Here is a 23,303-nt window from a genome sequence, read left to right on the forward strand (position 1 = left end):
AAATAATAATAATAATAATAATTAAAAAAAAAAAAAGACTATAAATGCTCCTCTCGGTATCTGCATTGGCCCTGGTCCAGATCACACTGAAGTCAAAGCATCGCTCCGCGACACTTATTTCTTTCCTAGGACGGCGAGGGCACAGTCCGCCCTACTCGGCCTGTGATTGGCTTGAACTTGTTGCTCTCGTCGGTTCGGTTTAAGTAATCGAGTAATGATTGGCTAAGATTTACCGTCTCGTTTCAGAGTACGCCAATCACAGGCAGAGTAGGGAGGGGCTTTGCCGTAACCGCCCTAGGACCAAAAATACCTCCCCCGGGGCGGGGGACATAAAAAAAAACAAAGAACCCACCCCAGAAACATGCAGGTGGCCCGGGGTGGAGTCAGCAGCAGCTCCAGCCTCTCAGTCCGTGAGCTCAGCGTTTCGGTTGTCCGCTCCCCAGCTTTCACTCGGTCGTCGGAGAGGCCTCAATTGAAGGAAAGCGGAATGAAAACGGGCGACGTTTAAAAGAAACCTTTATCTTTCCGCTCGTTTCATCTCCGCGTCTCGATAAAGAAAGAAAACGGCAGGTAAGCGGACGCCGGAAGTGCTCGGCGAGCTAACGCTGCGATGTCGCAGTGGCCCGAACCAGACGAGGTTGACGTGGTTTTTATTTATTTATTTTTTTTATTTTATTTTTTTAACGAAACAATTTCACGTGTTTTCAATGATCGCATCATTGTTGTAAAAAAAAAAAAAAAAAAAAAAAAGTGGGTCGTTTTGATTAAATGGGGCTTAAATAGTTTGAGGGACCGTTGTAACTTTTAGCGGTAGCGATGCGCCGCAACGAAACAACCGAGGAAAACGCAGAAAACTCTTGATTTATCTCGGTTTAATCCCATAAAATAACACTCGGTGAAGGTTATCCTGTGTTAAGTGTCAAGATTAGGATTATAGACGGTTGTCCTGAAACTCAAAACCCCACCTGAGCCGTCGTTAGGAAACTGCTACGATTTTGGAAATGTTAAGTTTGCCTTAACTTTTCCTTGTAATCAGTGCTCGTTAATAATATAAGTACGTTTATTTATTACCGAGGGATAGGAACGCATCCAAAAATATATTTAACAGACAATAAAACAAAGATGTTTATGGTGCTTTTTCAGAGACATTAAACGTTTTAATTTCTGATTTTTTTTAAAAATTTTTTTAAAAGAGTTCACAGTTTCAGCAGCATCTCGCATATTTAGGATGCTTGTTCCACATGTAATTAACTTAAGTTTGGTTTTCTTTAATTAGTTAAAAGACAGGGAAAGATTTCATCCTTACAACAACTGTACAATAACTCACCTCTGGCAAAATCCATCACACAACAATAACACTGTTGTCTGTGTTTCTTGTGTTGTTTGTATATAATATATATAGATATATACTGTGCATTTTATATTTAATATTTTTACTGCTATTTTATTGCTTTCTATTATTATCTATTGCTTCCTGTATGCTGCTGTAGCGAAAAAAAATGTCCCCTCGGGGATTAATAACTACCTAACCTAACCTAACAGGCTACTCATGCATAGCTATAGTTGAATTACCACCAAAATAAATGCTCCACTGTTGAGGTATTTATTCTGACTGCTTATGATACTAAAAACAAAAAAAACAAAAACAAGATGTACAGTTGGAAGTTTTTATACTTTAGGGATTGATCCTCCCGCCCGTCATATACTGACTGAACCAGAGTTCATTCGGGTTTAGTCTCATTTTCACAACGCAGCCGGTCAGATAACCTGCAGCTGGTGGTTTTCCAGTGTGTTGAATGTGTGAGGTCACAGGTGTGATTAATGTGGCTTCAAACGTGGGTCACATGAATCACAACGGAGGGCGATGATTCAGACTGGTAGCGCAAACTGGATTACTTGTTTAGACAAGGAATGGGAGGGTTTCACCTGCAGGGTTTTATAGCAGAAGTAAACGCATTTGTTAAAAAAAAAAAAAATTGAACATTAACCTTTCGGGGGGAAAGAAGAGCAGAGGAAATGTTGCTGATTTTTTTTTTATTCAGGTTGTTGTCCTCCAACTAAATGAGGCTAATATCTTTAAGGAAGTCATTAATATAATTATTTTATTTTATTTATTAATTTTTTTTAAAATAGCTCAGGCCTAAAGAAGCTCCTTGTTGTAAAAATGTAATAAATGAACAAGCAGGACGATAATCTACTAAATTGGATTTTCGACACACCTGCTGAATTTCCTTTTTATTTAGCAAATCAAAAAGTTTATTTGCAGATGTCCAATTCAAATGACTTTTTTTTTTTTAATTTTTTTTTTTTTTAGTTGTGACTGTTGCTGCTCAAATCTGCAGCTCGTTGTTTGCATCAACAATGTGGACCGAAGGCTTTATTTGTATTCCCGTGTGGAAAGTCGAGTCAAAATTTGGGATCTGAGACTGAAATGTTTTGAACGTAGTCTCAAGATATTCAGGTGAGCCAACCGATGGGCCACAAACAAACTTTTTTTTTAAAATTACTTTGCTGCTTTTCTTTTTCCATTGAACTGTTTTTGTTTTGTAACATAAACGGAAGCGGTGAAAAGATAATCAGAGTTTTACCGAGTGCAGGATTATCAGCAGAAGGTTTGTTTTGTCCGACTAAAGTTTTAGAGTGCAATTGAAGCAGAACAAGAAATTCAGCAAAAGTTCACATCAGAAAAGCCAGAATCAGAGAATTTTGAAATAGTTGACAACGATTAATCACTTATCGAAATGGTGGCAGATCAGTTTTCTGTGGCTTGACTTATCAATTAGTTGACTATTGATTGTTTGTCTTTGGAGCGATGCAGCTGCACAGAAGTTCTAGCGTGTCCTGTCGATTCAATTTTACACTTTTTAACTTTAATTGTCCCGTAAAACAGAAAAAAGTACCAACATTGGTTTTCCATATCAAATGGTTATTTGGTCAAATATTGTTTGCATTTAAAATAAGACATCACGCGATAGTTCATATTCAGCAGCCAACTTTACACAGAAAACCAAATACAAATACTCAAGAAGAAATGTTAGTAAACCGTCACTGTCTCTGGTGATGCTTTAATTAGGCTCATTTCTAAAAGCCTGTAATAATAGTTTCATTGAAGTCATTCGTAGAAGTTTTGGTCTTTAATAATTGCCTGAAGCTGGTGGTTGGTGCTTTACGGCCTGAAAACACCTTATTTACCTTCACCAAGCAGTAACTTTGAACTAAATCTGTATTTTTTTTTTTTTTAAGCTGATGATGAACTCCTTTCTGGACCTGTTCCAGGTATTTCACCACTATAATCTCCAAGCGTAGATGAGACTGGTTTCAGCTTTCTAAGTGCAGTTTACAGTGAGTATGTCAGACGGGTGGTACATCCCAGATTTATTCACCAGGCAAACGCCATGTTTAAATAAGCTCCTGAGTAAATGATACGACGTTCTTAAACAAAATAAAGGTGATGAGACCAAAAACTGTGGAAATCAGATATTCACTTAAAGATGAAACCCTCGATAGAGAAGCATTTCTTCTCCGGTGGTTCTCCACTTAAAAAAAAAAAAAAAAAAAAAAAAAAGAAAGCCTGTAAACATTGAAATTTCCTGTCTTGATTCAGCAGATTCCCGTCAGGCTCCGGAAAAGTAAAACGAAGGAGTTGTCAATTTATGTCTTGTTTGAATTTAATTAACAGGAACACACTAAGAGGTTCCCTCCACAACAGATGGCCAGCAGACAGAGACCAGACTCACTCACTCATGCAGCGCTCGCCATCTAAATTGACAGCGGTGTCTATGTGGGGGTGGGGAGGCAGACAGCAGAGCTAGGAGGAAGGAAGAAGGAGTTTAAAAAAAACACCAACAGAGGCAGGCAGAGGAGGGCGAGTCCGGGCTCGACTGGCAAGTTAACCATGAAAATTGTGGGGTTTAAAAAAAAAGAAAAAAGAAAAAAGGATGTGAGACATTGTGGCGTGTTGTTATATGATCAGATATTAAATATACATATCGTTGGAACAAGCTCCTGTTTTTTTATTTTTTTATTCCTGCATGATTTTTATACTTGTCATAGATTTGATTCGTGAAACGCACCCAGTTTCAAATATTCGTCTGGTGTCATAGGGAAGAGGTTTTTGCCTCCAGAAGTGCTGGATGTCGGTGTCGGGCACCGGAGAAGGGGGCGGTTATCATTTTTCCGGCCTTTGGCCGACTCTCCGCTCCTACTCGGTGCTTAGTCATGGATCTCTCTGCGTACACATGTAATAACTCAGCTCAGTGATTCTGCCTACACTGCTGATCTGGTGCTTCGCTACCCCCCCTCCCCTCTCCACCCCACCCCACCCCACCCCACGGTCCACATTAGCTCTGTAACAACTCATTTGTTAAAAGCATCTCACAATAGCAGGGAAAGCCAGTTTTTATTTGGTGCAGTCATTTCGACGTCCTCTATAACAGGCGGCTGTACTGCGGCGCACCGAATTCACGTTCAGGTGCCGTGACACCGTGAGGAAAAGTCAGGTTTATTACTGACGAGAGGCGGTGATGTTGGTTCACCGTCACGGTTTACTGGGACGCTTAAATGAAGCCATCGTGAATACGCGCGTGCTCTCTCGACAACGACAAGTCAAAAATGTCTGCCGTGACAATGGTCCGCGACTGGTTGACGAGTTGACCGACGGAAAATTAATCTGCAACCATTTTGGTAACTGATTTAATCGTTTGAGTTTTTAAGCATCAGTGGTTTCAGCTTTCTAAGTATAAGGGTTTGGGAAGTTTTGTTGTTGTTGTTGTTGTTGTTCATTCGATTTATTTTTCTAACCAAAAGTCCAAATCCAAATATATTCAAACAGATAAACCTCATTGTGGGCTCTGATAAATTCTAACTGATATTTTCTCCTTTTTTATTTTATTTTATAGACTACTTGATAAATTGATCAGCGGATATTTCTGTAACACTTGCAATCCCCCTAATTAGCATTTATAAGCAAACATACAAAGAATGTCATAAATAGTTAAACACACTGCAATGTAGTTGTAAGCAGATATAAATGTCCAGCTTTGTTTCATTTTTTTTTTTTTTTAAATCAACATTTTCATTTGTATTAAAGTTACAGTTTTGTGCAGTGTTGACGATTCTTGTGTTAAACAAGAAAACAAAAAAATATTCTCCAGAAAAAAAGGACGTGTAAGGTCTCAAAAACAGTCTTGTTTTGATACTGGCACAACAAGTTGGGTATCATATAGGAACTGGCATCAAAGTAGTTTCAAATCATGCCTGATGCGAGTAGAGAGGAGTTTTTCTTTGCCTGTACAAACGAAGTTACCAGGAAGAATCCCATTTATCTTCACCGACACCTTTCCGTGTTAGAAAGCTCACAAGTCGTTGCTCTTGATCACGAGTTAAAGTTGAGTGCCAAAAACTAAAATCTACTTCTACTGTACGATGATGTCACAACTGACTGAAACTCTTGCTGTTCGTTTGCAGCATGGGGGTCTACGAGGAGAAAAAGGAAACATGTGGAACCATCTGCCTGAAATACCTCCTGTTTACTTTCAACTTTCTCTTTTGGGTAAGTTTCCACTCAGTCACAGCTGAGCCCGCACGGAGGACTTCATTGTTTTAAGTGTTTGTGTCGGTCTTAAGTGTTTTCAAGCAAATGCACGGAGGGCTTTAAAAAAAAAAATAAAAAAAAAAAAAGGTGTCTTTAGCTAATGGTTAATTTTTTGTGTGTGTGTTAGTTTCACCACTACTTTTATTGGTTAGAATAACATCGTAGTAACCAAGTTAATTGCTGTAATCGGTTAAACCTCCAAGTTTGCAGTATTTGGAAGAGAAACGGAACAGCAACTTCAGCACAGTTCACAGACCCGCTTCAACTTGCCGCGACAAGAAGGGACTGAAACGATCACCAGAGCCACAAAAAAAAAAAAAGTATCCTGAAGGGAATAGACTGCGATACCTGCCGTGGAGACAGGTTGAGGGAAGAGGCGTAGGCTCTTGTTTAAAACTCCCTCCGATTGGTTTTGATGGGATCCGGTTCGCACGAGCCGACAAAGCATCAGCCGCGATTCTAATGTGTGCCAAGTCCACCGCTTCTACCTTAAATCAATGAAAATAAATGCGTCTAACAGATGAGTTGAAACACGAGAAGCTGGCGGGCTCGGCGCAGAGGCCTCGATCGTTTATCGGAGCCCCAAACTGTGATATTGATCGAACTGGAAACAATTCAGAAAACACATTCAGTCCAATTCCCAGTAAAGACGAGGGTTGTAATTCAAGTTTTAACGAATCCAAGCTTATAAAATGCAGATTTTTTTTTTCTTCTTTTTTTTTTTTTTTTTTTAGCCCAGCCTTAAAAGGAAAGTAATACACATGCATACAGTATTTAAATGTATGGGGGAAAAAGATTATTCGTTTTTTTATGCGCCATAAATAGTAAAAAAAAACAACAAAAAAACCACATAAGTCTTTCTTAAAGTCTTTTTATTCAGACAGCAGAGAAACGCCTGCTGCGACTCCGTTGCACAGAATCAAAGCCAAGTCGCATACTTTTACTGAGGACACAGAAGATGCATTCAAAGCTGAATCCCCCCCCCCCCCCCCCCAAAAAAAAAAAAAAAACTTTCCACTGTCAGGAATGCGGCGTTCCCGATGACAAACGAACGTCGGATGTAAAAACGTATGAATATTTCAGACCAAATCAGATGTTTTGATTATTCGGTTTTCGTGGCAAAAGTATATCGCTGCGCCTAAACTTCAGGCAACAAAACCAACACGCTGCAACACTGTGACTTATTATTCCGCTGAATGACCGTTTTACCTCGGCAGTAACATTTGATCGCAGTGTCCTGCTTTCTGTTCATGTAGCGACTGTTTGGTCGGACTTCAAAGACGACTCGAGACACTAAATGGAGTTTCAAAAAAAAAAAAAAGTGAACTCTTATTAGATAAAGTTTTTTTTTTATGATCAGACAGAAGAGGGTTTTTTTTTTTCAGTTGGAGTAGATGTCTGTTTTTGAGTATAGGAGTAAAAACCTTTAAAATGAGGTTTGGGTGGTTTTCCTTTGAAGCGGACTATTAACGTGTTCTTTCTTGTAGGTTTTACGTCGAGATTATTAGAATCTTTTTGACGAATGAGATATCTTCAGAACACGACCTCATTCAAAATGCACAGAAAGCACTTATTATGACGGCAATGATTTTTAAAAATTGGGAGTCGCCCTGGCACCAGGGATGACTTGCACAAGCGTCATCCAGCTAACGGATGATAAAAATGCTCTGTAATTAATAAATTCATTTTAATAATAAGTTATTTCACTTACTGTGAGTCACTGTTTGGTTTTATACTTGGTTTAAAGCTAAATCAAACATCATCCCTTCAGTCCAAACCAAATTACTTTCTAAAAAGAAGAAATATATCTGTTGGTTTATGAATGGGGAGAAGAAAAATCCTTTCACGCACCAAACATCACATTCACTGTCCAATGTTCGGTTAATACCTCTTGTTGCCACCGGGGGTCGCCAATGTGTGAAATTCCTTTGTACAGTTTTGGATGGGATTCATTAATTGCTGTGGCTCATTGAGTTTTAACAGCAGACACAGCAAGCATCATGTTCACCACAGAGAGCAGTTCATGTAAAAACTGAACCACAGTCTGCTTCCGACTTCCGTGGTTCTTTGTCCCTGGATCTTTGTCTGGGTAGAAAGATGACTTTAAAATAAAAACAACAAGTTATTATAGCCTTTTTCTTAGATTTTATCCACACAGTGTTGTGTGTGTGTGTGTGTATCTGTTGCTTTTTACGTATTGAATATTGAATACCCTGTTGAATCTTATCTCGAAGAAATAAATTGAAAACCACTTTAAAGTGTTTTGAATGGGGAGGTGTGGGGGGTGGGGGGAGTCATACGTACTCATTGGTCATGAGCAAAAGCTTTTAAAATCCCTGATTATTTCGCTCGATAGGTTTTTGCAGGCCGCTAACGTTAAATGAGTTCGTAGACTGCTGTGTTTTCATGTTGCGCTCTAAACTGCATCTATGAACCGAGAAGGACAATCACTGCTCCCGCTGAGTAATTAGTAAAATGGTAAAAGTAAATAAAGAGTGCGACTACAAATAACTTTCCCAGCACTGTCTGTTTTTTCTGCCTCGCCGTCTGACTCTGTCTCGCTTCTGTAGCCGTCGTTTTCTCTTATAAATTAAATCTAGATGAGGCAGGTTGTTAGATGGACTGCTTTGGCATGATGACAGATTTCTGTTGCAGCGCTGCACCATCTGCTGACTCGTCTTGCTGATATTGTTTTGTTTTAATTGTCCTCCATATTCTCTTAAACTCCCAGCTCAGACAATGTTGATGAGGGAGTATGACACTAGCTATTTGCCGATTGACTTGATCACGACGGAGGTTTGTAATTAGTTTGTCTGTCGGCTTAAAGAGTCACTGTCACGTTGCACAATTCTTCAGACTTTAAATCATATGGTTGCTTTTAAAGTTTGTGAAAATTAAGATGGCAAAAGAAGTATAAGGCTGCAATGATTGTTTCACTTCAAATCTCCCAATAGTTTCTTTTAGTTAACCATACAGTCTATAAAATGCTTGGGTTAACAGTGACGGTCCACAATGAGGTCTTCAGTTTAAGGACATGACATTTATGATCATAAATGACAAAGCGAGGCAGCGTTTCGGCTTGAAAAATAACTGAAGCGATTAATTGATCATCAGAATAGTTGAACACTAATTTTCTGTCAATCGACGGATGCATAAGTTGACTATTTGCCGCGGCTGTAGCTCAGTTTGTATTTCCATCACAGTGGCAGCGACGGCCCTGGATTACTGGTCTAAGCAGCTTTGCTCGGCCCTTCACAATTATCTTGCAGCGGTGGGAAGAATTTATCACCTCATCAGACATTAACTTCAGGCTCCTCCTTTGTCACTTTGAGGCCCACTTAAGCGATTAATAATTTAAACCCTTTCTGTAGCGCTCAGGTTTTTTTTTTTTTTTTTGTCTTCCTCTGCGTTCCGCTGACGGGACTCTGACCACGTGTTTCTCTCCCAGTTGGCAGGGGGCGTTGTGATGGCGGTGGGTGTTTGGACCTTGGTCGAGAAGAGCGACTACATCAGCCTTCTCTCCTCCAAGACCTACGCCGCCTCCGCCTACATACTGATCCTGGCTGGAGCCATCGTCATGGTAACAGGCGTGCTGGGCTGTTGTGCCACTTTCAAGGAGCAGCGAAGGCTACTGCGAGTGGTAAGAGATCACATCAAGGTGGAAAGATAAAAGAGGCGCACTTGTGAGAATTTCGCAGTGTGGGAAATATGTATTGTGCAGCCTAAACCAAATTGATATGATGTATACGCGCAACCAGTCAGCGATCACCGATTGTTCGGCCTCCACCGACCCTCATTCCAGGATGGCTTTAACGACCATCTGCTTTTTCATTCATGGCTCTTGAATACTTCAAGAAGATCAAAAACAGGAAAAAAAAAAGGGGGCAGCAGGTAGAAAACGTAGAAAACAAACTGCATCTTAAAGATCGATTTTATATTTTTCTATATTCGTGTTGGTTTGTTTTGTTTTTGTTTTACACCTGTTTGTCTATCGGCTTGTCAATCATCTGTTCAACACTTTGAACTGCATTAACTGATATAAAAAGTAGGGATGGGACATGATTTTCCAAATATTCGAATAGTCATTCAAATGTACAAAATAGATGAGTATATGCCACTCGGCCTTCCTTAGCTCCTCGTTTTTACCGATGACTGGTTGTAATGCGTTACTCCCGTCAGAAGGTGGCGGTAATGTGTGTAAATGCTGTCTGCCAACCGCTAGTAAACAATATGAGGAAAAGAACACTTTGCTACACGGCTTAGTCGATTAGTTCGGAGCGATTATTGAATTTTGCCCTTCCCTAATGAAAAGGTCTATATAAATAAAGTTTGATCGATTGATACATTTCCAAAGATTTTCCAGTTCAAGAGTCAGATAAGAAAATACACAAAATGCCACAAACAAGGGTAAAAAACAAAACACAACCCAGAAACTAAAGACGTAATGTACCATAAAGTGCCAAAGGTCTACCGTTCAATAGTTCAGTCGCATCAGGAAATGCACTTGTTTTCAGAGAATGTGCTTTTCTCAAACGTCGTCCCTGCCGGCCACCGAAGACCTTCACTTTTTCAAAGGAAAACTCTGTGGCTTTGTTATCACACAGCCTGTGTGATAACAAAGCCAACATGAAGTCTGTCCTGCTTGTTTTCAGCCACATGGCTAAGAAGTACACTGTTGGAAGAGACAGTATTTTCCACCGACGACTTGCATACAAGTAAATTTGTGATATTATTAAAAAAATACCTGCTCCACATACTGGGGCTGATTCTGTGCACAAAATATCACTGAAAACAGGTGGGATTATATAAAAAGTAAATACGGGACACTGTACAAACAGTAGTTGTTTATTAGAAAGAGAAGAGGAAAAAGTTCAAAATATGCAGCAACTGTTTGCCTCAAATATCAGTGCGACACTCATACGGCAGCGTTGTCGTCAATAATTGTCCAAAAAAAACAAAACAACCATTCATAATAATTGCCCAACGTTTGAGATGCCTGTACCGACAGCCGTATGTAAATCTGTAGTCATGACAACGGCCATCAGAACATCGACAAATCGAGAAAATCCTCAGGTGTGTGTTCTCAGGTTCTCAGAGCAGCCAGTGTGGGAATCTGAGCTCTTTTGAGGCTGAATTAAAGAGTCCAATCGACCTGCGCAATAAATAGAAAGAAATTCCTTAATATGTGCAGATCACCTGGTTCATAACTCAGCTGGTGTTTGTGTGTAAATCGAAATATGCGCCTCCACCTCCTCCGTAGTTTTCAAACGCTCGGTGCATCCCGAGGAGTCGAGATTAGGGCGATGAGTCACGGCGAAAGAATGAACTTGTCGGCAAGGAGAGGTGCTATCGAGATTGTTAAAGAGGGCGAACATAAGGGCGGGCTGGGGGGCGGGGGAGAGAGCGGCGGATTAATTGTTGTTTTGCTGTTGTGTGTGGAGAGTGCCTGGTACCTGCCGAGAGTACACGAGCGGTGATTGGCGGCGCCGTCCCGCAAACCTGAAAGGTCACAAGTCCTAGAACGAAAGGAAGAAAAAAAAAAAAAAAACCCCGCTGATCCGTCCGAAACACGGCGGGGATGTTCTGCAGCTGTAAGGCGAAGATAAAGTACCTGCAGCTTCTGGTTGATTGCAGGGAGGGAGGCCAAGGAGGACTTTTTAATAAGGAGACGTTTGTACCGTGTAAGAGAGGGTCAGTGAGACAAAGAGGAAAAAGGAGGAAAACTGTCCCGCGAGGAGACGGGTGTGGTGTTTTGTCTGCAAACACTCGGCTTCATTGTGTTGTTGGAGAACAGCGGTGTAACGACTCGGGTGGAGGGAGAAGGGGGGGAAAGGAGGAGGGAGGAGGAGGAGGAGGAGGAGGAGGGAGAAACTTTTTTCCAAATGGAACACATTCCTAACAGAGGCTGGATCCCCCGATGGAGAAAGTGACTTCATGCAGTTCTGACAGCACATTTTACACGTCTGCCTCTCTTTGTTTATTTCTTCCTGCCTACTTACCTCTTTCTGTCTTTGTCACTTTATCGGTCGGTCTTTTTTTCTTTTATATTTCTCCGTCTGTCCCATTTAGCCAGAGGCATTGATCACCAGCGAGGTTATCAAGCCAATGGATTCTAGTTTGAACTTTAGTTTTGTCTTTAGCGAGGCTGCGGACAGCTTAATTGATTCATCATTTATCAGAGACGTTACTCGGGCGGGCTGCCCGGGCATATCGACGTCCGCCTGAGCATATTTGGCAACCCATCTCGGCATCCGTCTGAGAGAACAAAGCTATCGACGCGGACAACCTCCCCTCTCGCTCGCCGTCACCGTGTCGGTGTAGGAGGGGGGGAGGGGGAAGGGGGGCTTCCGCCCTTCGTGAAACACAGAGATCAGAGGACAGAAACTGTCCTGCAAAATGCAAAAGAGACTCTCAGGCTGAGAAGAAGCGAGAGCTCGTGAGTCGATAAATTACAAATATACGACATTTTTGGGGCTGGACCGCAGCGGCAAAGCAGAACATCCGTCACTGAGTGAACGAGGAATCAAAGTTAAACCGCTGGTCTGCCAGATGCTGCGACTTCTTCAAACTAAAAAGGGTCCCAGAGAGGGTAGGGGGGGGTCCCGATCGAAGGGGACGCACGATTTCAACGTCGGTAAATCTTCTATTAAAGGGGTTTATTTGACATCTCGTCCCCCGTTTAACTGCATGAGTCCTTGCGTACACGTCGGTCACACGACGCGCCGCCAGCAACGTCCAAACCTCTGAGAAACGCTGCCTTTGGTATTGTGATGAACGTCAAACGCAGCGAGTCTTCCCGACCCCAAGAGCACTTCTTCTGTTCTTTTATTTTGTCCAACTCGTTGTCCAAAACCATAAAGTACTCAGGTTACAACGTTATGAAAAAGAGAGACGATTTGTCTATTTGACTAATCGTTTCAGCTCTAATTTGAGACTCTTCTGTATAACACAGCTACGGAGTCAAAAACCGGGTTTTAAAAATTGGGAAAAGACACACGGCACACAATTTTTTTGCAATAGGACATTTACATGGAATAATAATAGTTTGTCAAACCAAGGAAGGTTTGTGAAAATGTACTATTTTTTTTTATTCTTTATCAAACTATTTATGTCAAATATGAGGACGGATGCACAACTGGAGAACCCATTTCACTTTCTGTCTGTCGGCATCTCTCCGTATGTAAATTTTCTCTCCATTTGACTTTTTTTTATTTTCTACCTATATTTGTTGCTTCTTTATCTTAAAAAAATAAATAAAAAAATGGAGAGATATTTTTATCCGAGGCAACAGGCCGGCGGAGGTGCAAGAAGAAGCAACGGTCAAGGAGACTTTTGGCTGCTTCCCAGTTCATTTCAGTCGGAGGCCGCTCGCCTCCTGCTCTCTGCAACCTGATGAGTGAAGCCCGAGATTTTCACCGAGTCGGCGAGTTTCTGACGACAATCTTTTTAGGCTTTTCAACGAGGGAAGAAGAACCAGAAGAAAACTTTTTAATAGGGCGCAGGGTGTGGAAAAGGGCCTTTAAAACGGCGTGTTTATGGTGTTGACTAAGAAATATCGTTGGGTTGGGGATGTTTCCTGCCTGCATGTAAAGTTGACCGAGCTCCTGCCGGGTTTGAAACCTGTGCACACTTCTCTGTTTGTGTGTCTGTTTTTTGATGCACGGCGCATCTTGAAGAGTTGAGATTACAGCCATGAATCACAGGGAAGGAATGGACTTGGCAGGTGGGGGAAGAGAGGGGGGGGGGGGGCGAAGACGGAGAACATAATGGAGTTCTCTCTCTCTGTGTGTGTGTGTGTGTGTGTGTGTGTGTGTGTGTGTGTGTGTGCGTGTGTGTGCTGACTTTATGTTGCGCATCAAAAGAAGCAAACTCTTGGAATGACAACTCGGTATAATTTGCATTTTTAACTCGTTAAGACGTCCTCATCCAAAAATCTTTTATTTATGAATTTCAAATCGGCCATAAAACTGCAGCTGACATGTCCCACTTTTTTTTTCTTTTTTTTTTATTCTATAATGACCGTGACGGATGATCGTCTTATTTGTTCATTTCTAAATGTCACCCGACTACTTTAGCTTTTTGTGTGTTGGTTGGATTGTGTGTTTGCCGCATGGAAACGGCTCATATTGTATCTCGACGTATTTACTGCCAGGACAAGGAGCTTTTTTTTGTGACCTGGAGAATTGATGTGAGATCTGACAGCAGGTGAGTACAGCATTAATGTGAAGCTTTTTGTCACCAGTTGAGAGTATTGGAGCAGAAAAACAATAATTGATTTGTAAATGGAAAATTAATCAGTAACTTTTTTTTTTTTTTGGGGGGGGGGGGGGGGTCAAACATTTATGTAATTTTTTTTATTCAGGGAAATAATCAGCACAATAACTGACAAATTAAAGTAAAATGCCTCGCCTGAAGCTTAAAGTGAGAAATCCATACTTTTCTCTGAAAAATGATGTAAATCCTCAATGAATCTCGCAGAGCCACTGAACATCACAGTTTAATGAGCGCTGTCATCCAATTACTAAATTAATCGAGAGCCTGGCGAGCTGTACGTTACGTATGGCCGGGAAGTCTCCGGGTTGAGTACCTTGAAAAAGCGACGAGTGTCCAGCAGTCTGATTAGTCGTCCTCCCCCCTCCCCCCCTTCCACTCCCCACTCGCTCCGTAATTGTAAAGACGGCGGTACACTTCTAATGAAGTCTGAAATAGAGACACAGTCGAACGTGGACCTGCATACGGATACCGTCGCTGCGGCTCCCTGACGTACGCTTGGTGGAGGTGGAGGTGGAGGTGCATCGAGATGAAGGACGGGGAGGACAACCAAAAAGTTCAGAAACTCCATTCTGTGAAAGAAGGCCACAAAAGGCCAAAAGAAACTGTTCAAATATTTTCTAACAACCTCAGCAAGATGAGTCTGAGCCGACCGGGAGATGTTGGCTGTGTGCGTGCGCGTGCGTGTGTGTGTGTGTGTGTGTGTGTGTGTGCGTTTGTGCGTGTGTGTGTGTAGTTCAGCCAAGCAGCCTACACACATACTGTGTGAGTCTGCAGCCAGTGTGGCGCTTTAAAAAGAAGACAAAACAAAAGGTTTTATACATATGAACCTGCTGACAGTCATTTTGACAGTAATTACTCTGTGACCTGAAGTCGCCCGGGGAGAGAGGGAGGGGGAGAGAGGGAGTGAGAGAGTGAGAGAGGGAGAGAGTATGAGAGAGATTGAGTGTGAGAGAGTGAGCGAGAGAGTGAGAGAGAGAGAGTGTGTGAGAGAAGGGAGAGTGAGCGAGAGATAGTGAGAGGGAGAGCGAGTATGAGAGAGAGTGAGAGAGGGGAGAGTGAGCGAGAGAGATAGTGAGAGGGAGAGCGAGTATGAGAGAGTGAGGGAGAGAGATAGTGAGAGGGAGAGAGAGAGAGTGAGAGGGAGAGAGAGTGTGAGAGTGTGAGAGAGGGGAGAGTGAGTGAGAGAGGGAGAGTGAGTGAGAGAGTGAGAGGGAGAGAGAGAGTGAGAGAGAGTGTGAGAGTGAGCGAGAGAGGGAGAGAGAGTGTGAGAGTGAGAGTGTGAGAGAGGGGAGAGTGAGTGAGAGGGAGAGTGAGTGAGTGAGAGAGTATGAGAGATTGAGTGTGTGAGAGTGAGCGAGAGAGAGTGTGAGCAAGAGAGTGTGAGAGAGGGGAGAGTGAGCAAGAGAGATAGTGAGAGAGTGAGATAGTGAGAGGGAGAGCGATAGTGAGAGGGAGAGAGAGTGTGAGAGAGAGAGAGTGTGAGAGAGGGGAAAGTGAGCAAGAGAGATAGTGAGAGAGTGTGAGATAGTGAGAGGGAGAGAGAGTGTGAGAGAGAGTGTGAGAGAGAGAGTGAGCAGTTCTTCTGGAGTCGCTACAGTCAGTAGTTCAGCCGCCTCGGTCTCCACGGTGAACAACAAGTTGTCAGTCACACCCTGTACACATGGCTGTCCAGGTGGGATCAGTCCGCTGCAGATCGCTGGGATTGTGTGTGAAGGAGGCGCACAAACATAATTATGAGGGAGTCTCAGAAAACTCAGTTGTCCTTCTTTTGTTTTTTGTTTTTAGAGAAATCGCTCTATACCCCCGCTGTGGTGGGTTAGTGGCTCCCTCATTGATAATAACTTATGAAGTATTACGTGTTAATTTCAGTCAATTTCGAAGTCGCGACTGATTTGAAATCAATTCATTGCAGGAAGGGGTTCATTTTTGATGTTTCTGTTCCGCTGCTATTTCTAAATATCATCATTTCCTGCTTGGCAGATTGGAATTTGGACATCACAGAAGAAAAAAAAAAAAAATCTCAAACATATTGTCCACTGGTAGTTTCTACACAAAGACAAAGACACTTCGGCACATATTTCAAACATATCCATGAACTGACGTACGTTGTCTTTCCTTCAGACCCTCAGCTGAACACGAGTCTGCTCGGAGCCGCTCAGAGATCCAATCGGCCGAAGCCATCAAATCAAAGAGGGAGTCCACTTTAGCGGGTCGGTTCTCTCTCCCAGATAGCGGCGGGCCAGAGGAATTTAGGTCAAGGTTTTGGGTCCGATGATATCTCTCTCTCGTCTTTCAACTCTGAAGGAGGAAGGTCCGCTTTTCCCTCGGCACAGAAAGCGGGCCCCTCCCTTTGAACTCCCCCGGTCACGAATCCGACGATAAACGATAACCCCCCCCCCCTCCCGCAGCGAACCCGACCTGCGTGCGGCTTTTCGGACTCCCTCGGTGGCGCGTTTACATATTTGATGGCGTTATATTCACGCGTGAAGGTGAAGGAATATAAAAAAAAACAAAAAACATCCCAGTCTGTGGTCTTATGAATCATCTCAACAAAACTGGCCCCGCCGTCTATTTCGACAACTTGTCGGCCAACTCTGCATCTCTGTGTTTTAAGGATCGCTGTGAAAGTTTCCATGGTTTTTTTTTTCCCCCTGTTTAAATTTCCCCCCTCTGATCCATATTGAAATGAAATCCAAGTTGTTGTTTTTTCTACAGTCCTGCCACGCTCTACTGAGTATGTTTTAGATACTCGGTGTGTCCCGGCTCCATATTTCACACCGACTGGCTGCGCATGAGACTGTATTCCCGTCCCGGCTGTATTTTTATTTTTTTTTTTCCTCTGTAAATCAGAAATCAGACATGTGTGAATTTTCAGCGACGCAATCTGGGAGGTTTGATGTGTTTTGTTTTTTTTGTTGGTTTTTTTTTTTTGCAGGAATTGCAAAAATTCTGAGTCGAAGTAAAAACTTTTTTTTTTTTTTTTTTTTAAACAACTAACTAATTTTCTATGCTGCACATCACAGACGTACTTGGAAATATTTTAGTTGTCATCTTTTCTGAAGTTAAAGATCCAGGGGTTCAAAATGACAAAAATATGATTAAACGATGAGAGGAGAGGAGCCTCGCTGACTGCGAATGAGGAGTTATTTTTGTTGATGAAGCAGGTTTTATTTGGAAAGATTTCCTTCGCGCCTTCAGCAGAGTGCGAGTTGAGTACTTTTAACGCAGAAAAAAATAAAAAATAAATAAATCACAGGAATTTAACAAAATTGCAAGCTCCCGCAAAACGTTGTGGAGATTTGTTGACTCTGCATTAATTGTTGTGAGGCATGAATTTCTGGAGGGACTGGTAATCTATTATTTTTTTTAATTTTTTTTTCAAATAAACTATGAAAACATCAACAGAACGCAGAATGTTGACTGTTTTTAGTCAACTTTATAGATTTTTCAACTTGAACACTACTTTTTGTGCAATCAGTAAAAAAAAAAAAAAAACCTAAAAAAAACCTAAGTTGTACTTCAATCCGAACCTGTTTCTGGACATTGTTCTTATTTATTCCTTTAACGAATGCTACCCTGCAGTGGACAAGATTTTTTTCCCCCCAATATTAGTTGTTATTAATCGTCTCCGTTTTGTTCAAACTTACTTTCCCAGCACAGCTCCCTCGAGGGACGCTGAATGAACGCCGAGCGGCTCGAGCGAGGGCGACGCACGGCGCTGGTGACGGAAACGAAGTTCAAACCGGGTTAGGAGAAGCGCGGCTCGGGCGGTGTCAGACGCAGCCGGCGAGACGCCGCGTCGGATTTCCAAGCAACTCGTCTCTTCATCGCATCACTTCACCGTCCTCTGACTTCTCTCCTCTGTGTTTCCTCAGTACTTTGTTCTGCTGATGTGTGTCTTCCTGTTGGAGATCCTGGCTGGCGTCCTGGCTTACATCTACTATCAGCAGGTAATCCCCACTCCCCCCCCCCTCCCGCCCCTCGGGTTCTTCCAGAAAACATCGTCCTCCTTGGGAGATATTTCGCAGTGCATTCTGGGATTTTCGCGTCGGGTGGAAAGACGGAGGGGCGCTTGACAAAAATGGGAAGCCTAGATATTGATTTCAAATGACAGAAACAGTCATTTTGGATTAAAAAAAAAAAAAAAAAAAAAGTAATAATACTGTCATAAAAAGTCAGGAAATGTATTTGAGTGTCCTGGTGGACACAAGTCTCACCCGATATGGACACCTGATGTTTTACTCCACTAAAGAAAATCAACAGAGCCGGCCGGTCTCCTAATCTGAGCACTCAGTCCGAAGCGGTGTAACGCAACGAAGACACCGGTTTCAGCTCCCTCGTGGCGCCGTAATTGTAACCGCGACAAAACCGGCATGACGGACGAGATCGTGAGGAGGAAATGTAAGTTGGACAATTAAAAATGGTGAATACGAGACGGGCCGAAATGAGCTGGAAATGCCACGAGTTGTTCACAAAACGAGGCTGAATGCACTTTTTTTTTTGTCGGAATCATTTCAAACATCGGTTTTGATTTTGAACTGAAGTACAACTCGGAGCTCTTTTTTTTTTATTTATTTTTATTTTTTTTCTCAGAACCTTGTTGTCGGGTGACAGACTGCAGAGAGTAAAAACTCTGCTCGGCACCACAAAATGTGCGCTAAATACAAACATTTTGTCCCCCGAGTGATTATTTTCTTTTATCATATGCAGTTAATGTAAAAAAATAAAAATTTAAAAAAAAAGTCCGACAGCCTCCCCGAGCACATTTCAGCTGGAACAGTGTGGAGTTTTTGCTGACTGCACAGCAAACAGCAGGAAATGAGACGTTTTTTTTTTTTTTTTTTTACTTCCTGGTATAAATATTAACATGACATCGCTCCGATCCCGCCTCGTCTTAAAGCCCGGTGGCCTGTAGCTCAGCAACAGGACTTATTTCTCTCTCTCTCCCCCCCCCAGTCGAGAGGAGCGCTGCTGTCAGTGTGACTGTCTCATTTAGTCTCACGCAGCCGCCGAGGTCCACCACTCCCGTCCCGCTTCCTCGAGCTCCGTCCTATATATCCGTCCTGCGCGTTTGAAGTGGCGTGAAGCCATTCGTCTTCTTCTCTCCCTCTGCTTCTTCGTCCTTTTGTTATTAAATCACGAGAACATTTCAATTTCAAGATGAAAAAAAAAAAAAAAAGTCTAAGAGCCCTTTTTCCTCTAACTCCCTCACGCCCTTATTCTTGTTCAGCGAGCTGCAGATTCTCCGCCGGGGAGCTGCTCAGTCGCCCTCTGATCACTTTGACTCCCGACTCGTGGAAACCAACAACAGATTTACAACCTGCAGATGTCAGTGTTGCCTCCTTCGGGGCAAAGAAAGAAAGAAAGAAAGAAAGAAAGAAAAAAAAAGAGCTCCTGCAGACAACTAGGGCTGTATCTTTCTATTTTGGAGCAGCTGTTTTCCAGACGTGTTATTTAAAATATGGAGTACATATAAAAAATGTCTGCGCTACAGTTTCCTTCAGTGGCCATTTAAAAATAACAATAACTTGGCATTAAAGATCTAGTTTGACATTTTTTTTTATATATATATATATACTTTATGTCCGTTTGTAAATGTGTTTAGCCTGAGGGAAACGTGAAGTTTTGTCCTGCACTAGATTACAAAAAAAAAACAACTGAAGCTAAACACGAGTAAATAGTGTAAGTGACTCATTTACCATCCAGCCAAGGTACGACTGGAGTGAAGTGGTTTGGTCCCTAAAAGAAATAAACAACAGCAGCAACAGATTTGTGAATGATTTGAATTAAAACCAGAATTAATCCCTCAGATATTTACCAACAAACACCGAACGCTTTTTTTTTTTTTTCCTCGTTTGAACTTCGTGTCCCTGGCCGTGTATTATATGACATCGTGTCATTATAAAGACACTCTGAACAGCACGAATTCAGTATTTTTTTTATTTTTACCAGTAATCCACAAAAAAAACAAAAAAACACTCATGATAACAAAACATTTTGTTAGTTTATAATGTAAAACATGTAGACGTTTGTTGACGGCCGGCTGTTTCCACTCATTGAGCCATTTGATATCCTCCGACATGCCGCCGCAGCGTTTCCACAAAACCGTCAACGGGTAAAAACGCCACAGCGTCAAGAAAACGCCTCCGACCCGCCCCGTTTCCTCTTCCTCTCCCCCGCTCCTCCTTCATCTTCACCTCCCGTGTCTCTCATCTCGCTCCGTCCTCCCTTGCTTTCTCTTCATCATTCATTCCCTTGATATCTCCTTCACGCTTTGATTTACAGTGCTTTCCCAGCTGGCTCGTTGCCATAGAAACTGAGCCCCCCAGAACCCTCCTGCTCCTTTCGAGCGAGCGAGCGCGCACGCTCTCTCTCTCTCTCTCTCTCTCTCTCTCTCTCTCTCTGCCGCCGGAGTAGAGAACAAAAGACGCCGACTTCCCGGTGCCTCCGTCCTCGCCTGCTTCCTCCGTCCGTGACGCCGTGTCGGCACAAAAACAAAAAACGCCGTTCAAATCCCAGCGTGCTGTGAAACACGCCATCAGTGGCAAAGTCGTCAACAACAACAACAACAACCTGTTCAGCTTTTCAGCGCTTTTAATCTGAGATTGTTGTGCTGATGTAGTCGGTGTGTGTGTGTGTGTGTGTGTGTGTGTGTGTGTGTGTGTGCGTGTGTGTGTTCGCGTCTCTCCGAGCAGCTGAACGAGGAGCTGAAGCAGAACCTGAGGGAGACCATGATCCAGAAGTACCAGCAGAAGGGCCACGATCACGTCACCAGGGCCGTCGACATGCTGCAGCAGGAGGTGAGAGATCACGTGACACCCCCCCCCCACACACACACACACACCTGGAGGGCGAGGTCGGGAACCAATCCGATCCCGGGCCCCTCTTGACTCCATGCCGAGGACGGTGGACTTGTCTGCGCTCTTGCGCTGTAACTTGGCCTCTCTCTCGGTCGGTTTGTGCCCCGTTTTTGAAGCGTGAGAGTCTCCCGGCCTGACGCACGGCGACACGTATTCTTTACTCCGTCGTCAGTTTTTAATACCGCCTCCGGCAATTTGTTTGGACCCGCTGCCTTTACACCGTCGAAGAAATAGTGCAGTATGTTTTAAAATATGCTTATTTGCTCGCGCGCTGGGTCAGACGTTATTAATCCCAAGGAGACGGCAATAAAAGCTGGCTAGCTTTTAGTTCGGCATGAAGACGGGGATGGGAGGGGAAATGGCTCCCCAGACTCTGTCCGAAGGAAACAAAATCCACCTGCTGGAATATCTCAGATTCACGACTTGACAAGTTTTGTGTTTTAATCTGTGGAAAACCTGTGAAATAGGCACATTGTGGGTTTTTACAGCCGTTTAGTTGCTGGACTATTTCCTCATTTTTCAGGCCCCAGGAAGTTACTCCCGTCAGCCGGTTAATCACATTTGGACAGAGGCCATTCGCTGTGTTCTCTCCTCGTTTCCAGCATTTATTTATTTTTTGTTTCCCTATTTGTATTACTTTTACAGAGCAGCTCCGATATCCAAACTGCACACGTCACCACGCCGCCTCTGATTGGTTCTGACCCCGATATCGTAACCCGGATCGTCATCGCTCCTCGCGACTAAAAACCCCGTAATGGGGCACTAACCGGCGACGGGGCTTAAAGTAATCCAATTCAAATAACACTCCTCCGTCTCGAAGGCGAGCTAACTAGCGGCTTGGAGCGGCGTCGCCTTCGCCCCACGGGTGCGAGAGTGAGAACCGGCACCAAAAAAGGCTGAACAACTCTTGAAGCAAACGACTCGCTTGGTTTCGCGGTAGTCAATTTATTTACCTGACCGTTTTCCCGTTTCTTTCTTGTTTGGCTTCTTGTTTATTTGTTTGTTTTGTTTTGTTTGTTCCCTTTCCTCGCGCCTCCCGTCAGTTTAAATGCTGCGGCAGCAACAGTTCGTCCGACTGGGCCGAGAGCATCTGGATCCGCTCCAGAGACGCCAGCACCAGGAAGGTTCCCGACAGCTGCTGTAAGACTCCCTCGGAGCTCTGCGGCCTCAGGGACCACCCCTCCAACATCTACAAGGTGGAGGTGAGAGCATGAAGGGGTGGGAGTGGAGGGGGTGGGGGAGGGGGGGGGGGCGCCTCATCTGTATTTCTGTCGCGTCTCAGTGCGGCAGAGACAGAAGAGCCATCACATCCAAACCGTATCCGTCAACGTGCGTTTGCAGCAAACCTGTAATGAGCTATACATCGACTTTGATGATTCCCCCCCACGCCCCCCCCTCCCTCCCCTCCCTCTCTCCATTTAGGGTGGCTGCATCTCTAAGCTGGAGAAATTCATCCTGGACCACCTGAAGATCATCGGCGCCGTGGGCGTCGGGATCGCTTGTGTGCAGGTGAGCAAGTAACCCCCGAAAAAAAATAAACGCGCGCAAACTCGCAGAGCGATCGCAGTTCCGCTAAATGCCGTTTTCCTCCCCCAGATCGTAGGGATGGTGTTCACCTGCTGCCTATACCGAAGTCTAAAGGCAGAGCCGTACTGAGAGGAAGAAGAAGGTGTGTGTGTGTGTGTGTGTGGGAGGTACCTTCACCGCCACATGTCAAACTCAAGTAGCCCATAGGGTTCTTCTCTTTGGCTTTGCACATGGGGAGGAAGGGGGGGGGACATTTGGCAAAGGATCGAAATTGCACATCTGAGGATCTCAATTGGTAAACAAAGGGTAGGAAGAAAAAGAAAACCAAAAAAAACACTACAAGGTCTCTCGAAGTAATTAGGCACTCAAATTGCCGTCTCGGAGATCACAGAAAGAAATTTAAAAAAAAAAGCCTCAGAGAGAAACTGATGGGAATTTGAACGCAGAGTGTGTAAATTAGTGTGGGACGGCCTCCTCGGGACTAAACCTCGTGTTTTCTTCCACTCAAAGTACTTTGCATATACGTGTGCGTGTGCGCTCGAGAGGGAGGCGTAAACATCAGCCGAGTGTTTAAAAAAAAAAAAAAAAAAAAAGCAGCACTTTGCAGAAAATATGAAATCCCGGTCACAGCAGCTTCTTCTTCTCAGCAGAATGATTTACCAAGTTCACCTCTGGGGCTCTCGGCAAACTGCACCGGCATTTAGTCTCCACATTAACTAGACATTAAAGTCTTTGTTCTTGATAATGGCCTTTTAAACTTTCGAACTGTTACTTTGTATATTTTGTCAATGAGGTGCTTTCTTAGGAGCTTTTCATATTTTTTTTTTTCATTTTTTTTTTTGTCTTCTCGTAAGTGACGTCGTTTAATCGTGTTTTTAATCACCTCGCACGCGTTGACCCGCCCGAGCCGAAGCGAGTCAGCGCCTCGCCCCGGCAGCACGGGCGCGCCGCGTAAACCAGCATTTAAGAGACCGTACGGCTACCCCGGGGCGTGCAGGCCGATTCCAATGAAGTGACTTTGTGATTGTGTTCATGATACGTACGAGCGA

At 43.4% G+C, this 23,303-nt stretch overlaps 1 protein-coding gene across 1 annotated transcript; it reads left to right on the forward strand.

The window, feature by feature from the left end:
• The first annotated feature begins 368 nt into the window (after positions 1-368).
• On the forward strand, positions 369-22,541 carry LOC138633550 (CD151 antigen-like). Its single transcript, XM_069719868.1, has 8 exons — positions 369-570; positions 5,467-5,551; positions 9,042-9,233; positions 17,743-17,817; positions 20,563-20,667; positions 21,771-21,929; positions 22,150-22,236; positions 22,324-22,541. Exons 2-8 carry the CDS (start codon positions 5,468-5,470, stop codon positions 22,381-22,383), a joined length of 762 nt encoding a protein of 253 aa, XP_069575969.1. The 5' UTR covers positions 369-570; position 5,467; the 3' UTR covers positions 22,384-22,541.
• Positions 22,542-23,303: the final 762 nt, after the last annotated feature.

The sequence above is a fragment of the Brachyistius frenatus genome, unplaced genomic scaffold (assembly GCF_029030835.1).
Source record: "Brachyistius frenatus isolate BFR_SWC_R1_liver_20210118 unplaced genomic scaffold, ASM2903083v1 Contig_226, whole genome shotgun sequence".
NCBI lineage: Eukaryota > Metazoa > Chordata > Actinopteri > Embiotocidae > Brachyistius > Brachyistius frenatus.

What these genes read in the sequence shown, in the direction of transcription:
- LOC138633550 (XM_069719868.1), top strand. Translation starts at nt 5,468, where the DNA reads ATGGGGGTCTACGAGGAGAAAAAGGAAACATGTGGAACCATCTGCCTG. An exon ending in AGCGAAGGCTACTGCGAGTG is followed by an intron (nt 9,234 to 17,742) that starts GTAAGAGATCAC and finishes GTGTTTCCTCAG; the next exon opens with TACTTTGTTCTGCTGATGTG. An exon ending in CCAACATCTACAAGGTGGAG is followed by an intron (nt 21,930 to 22,149) that starts GTGAGAGCATGA and finishes CTCTCCATTTAG; the next exon opens with GGTGGCTGCATCTCTAAGCT.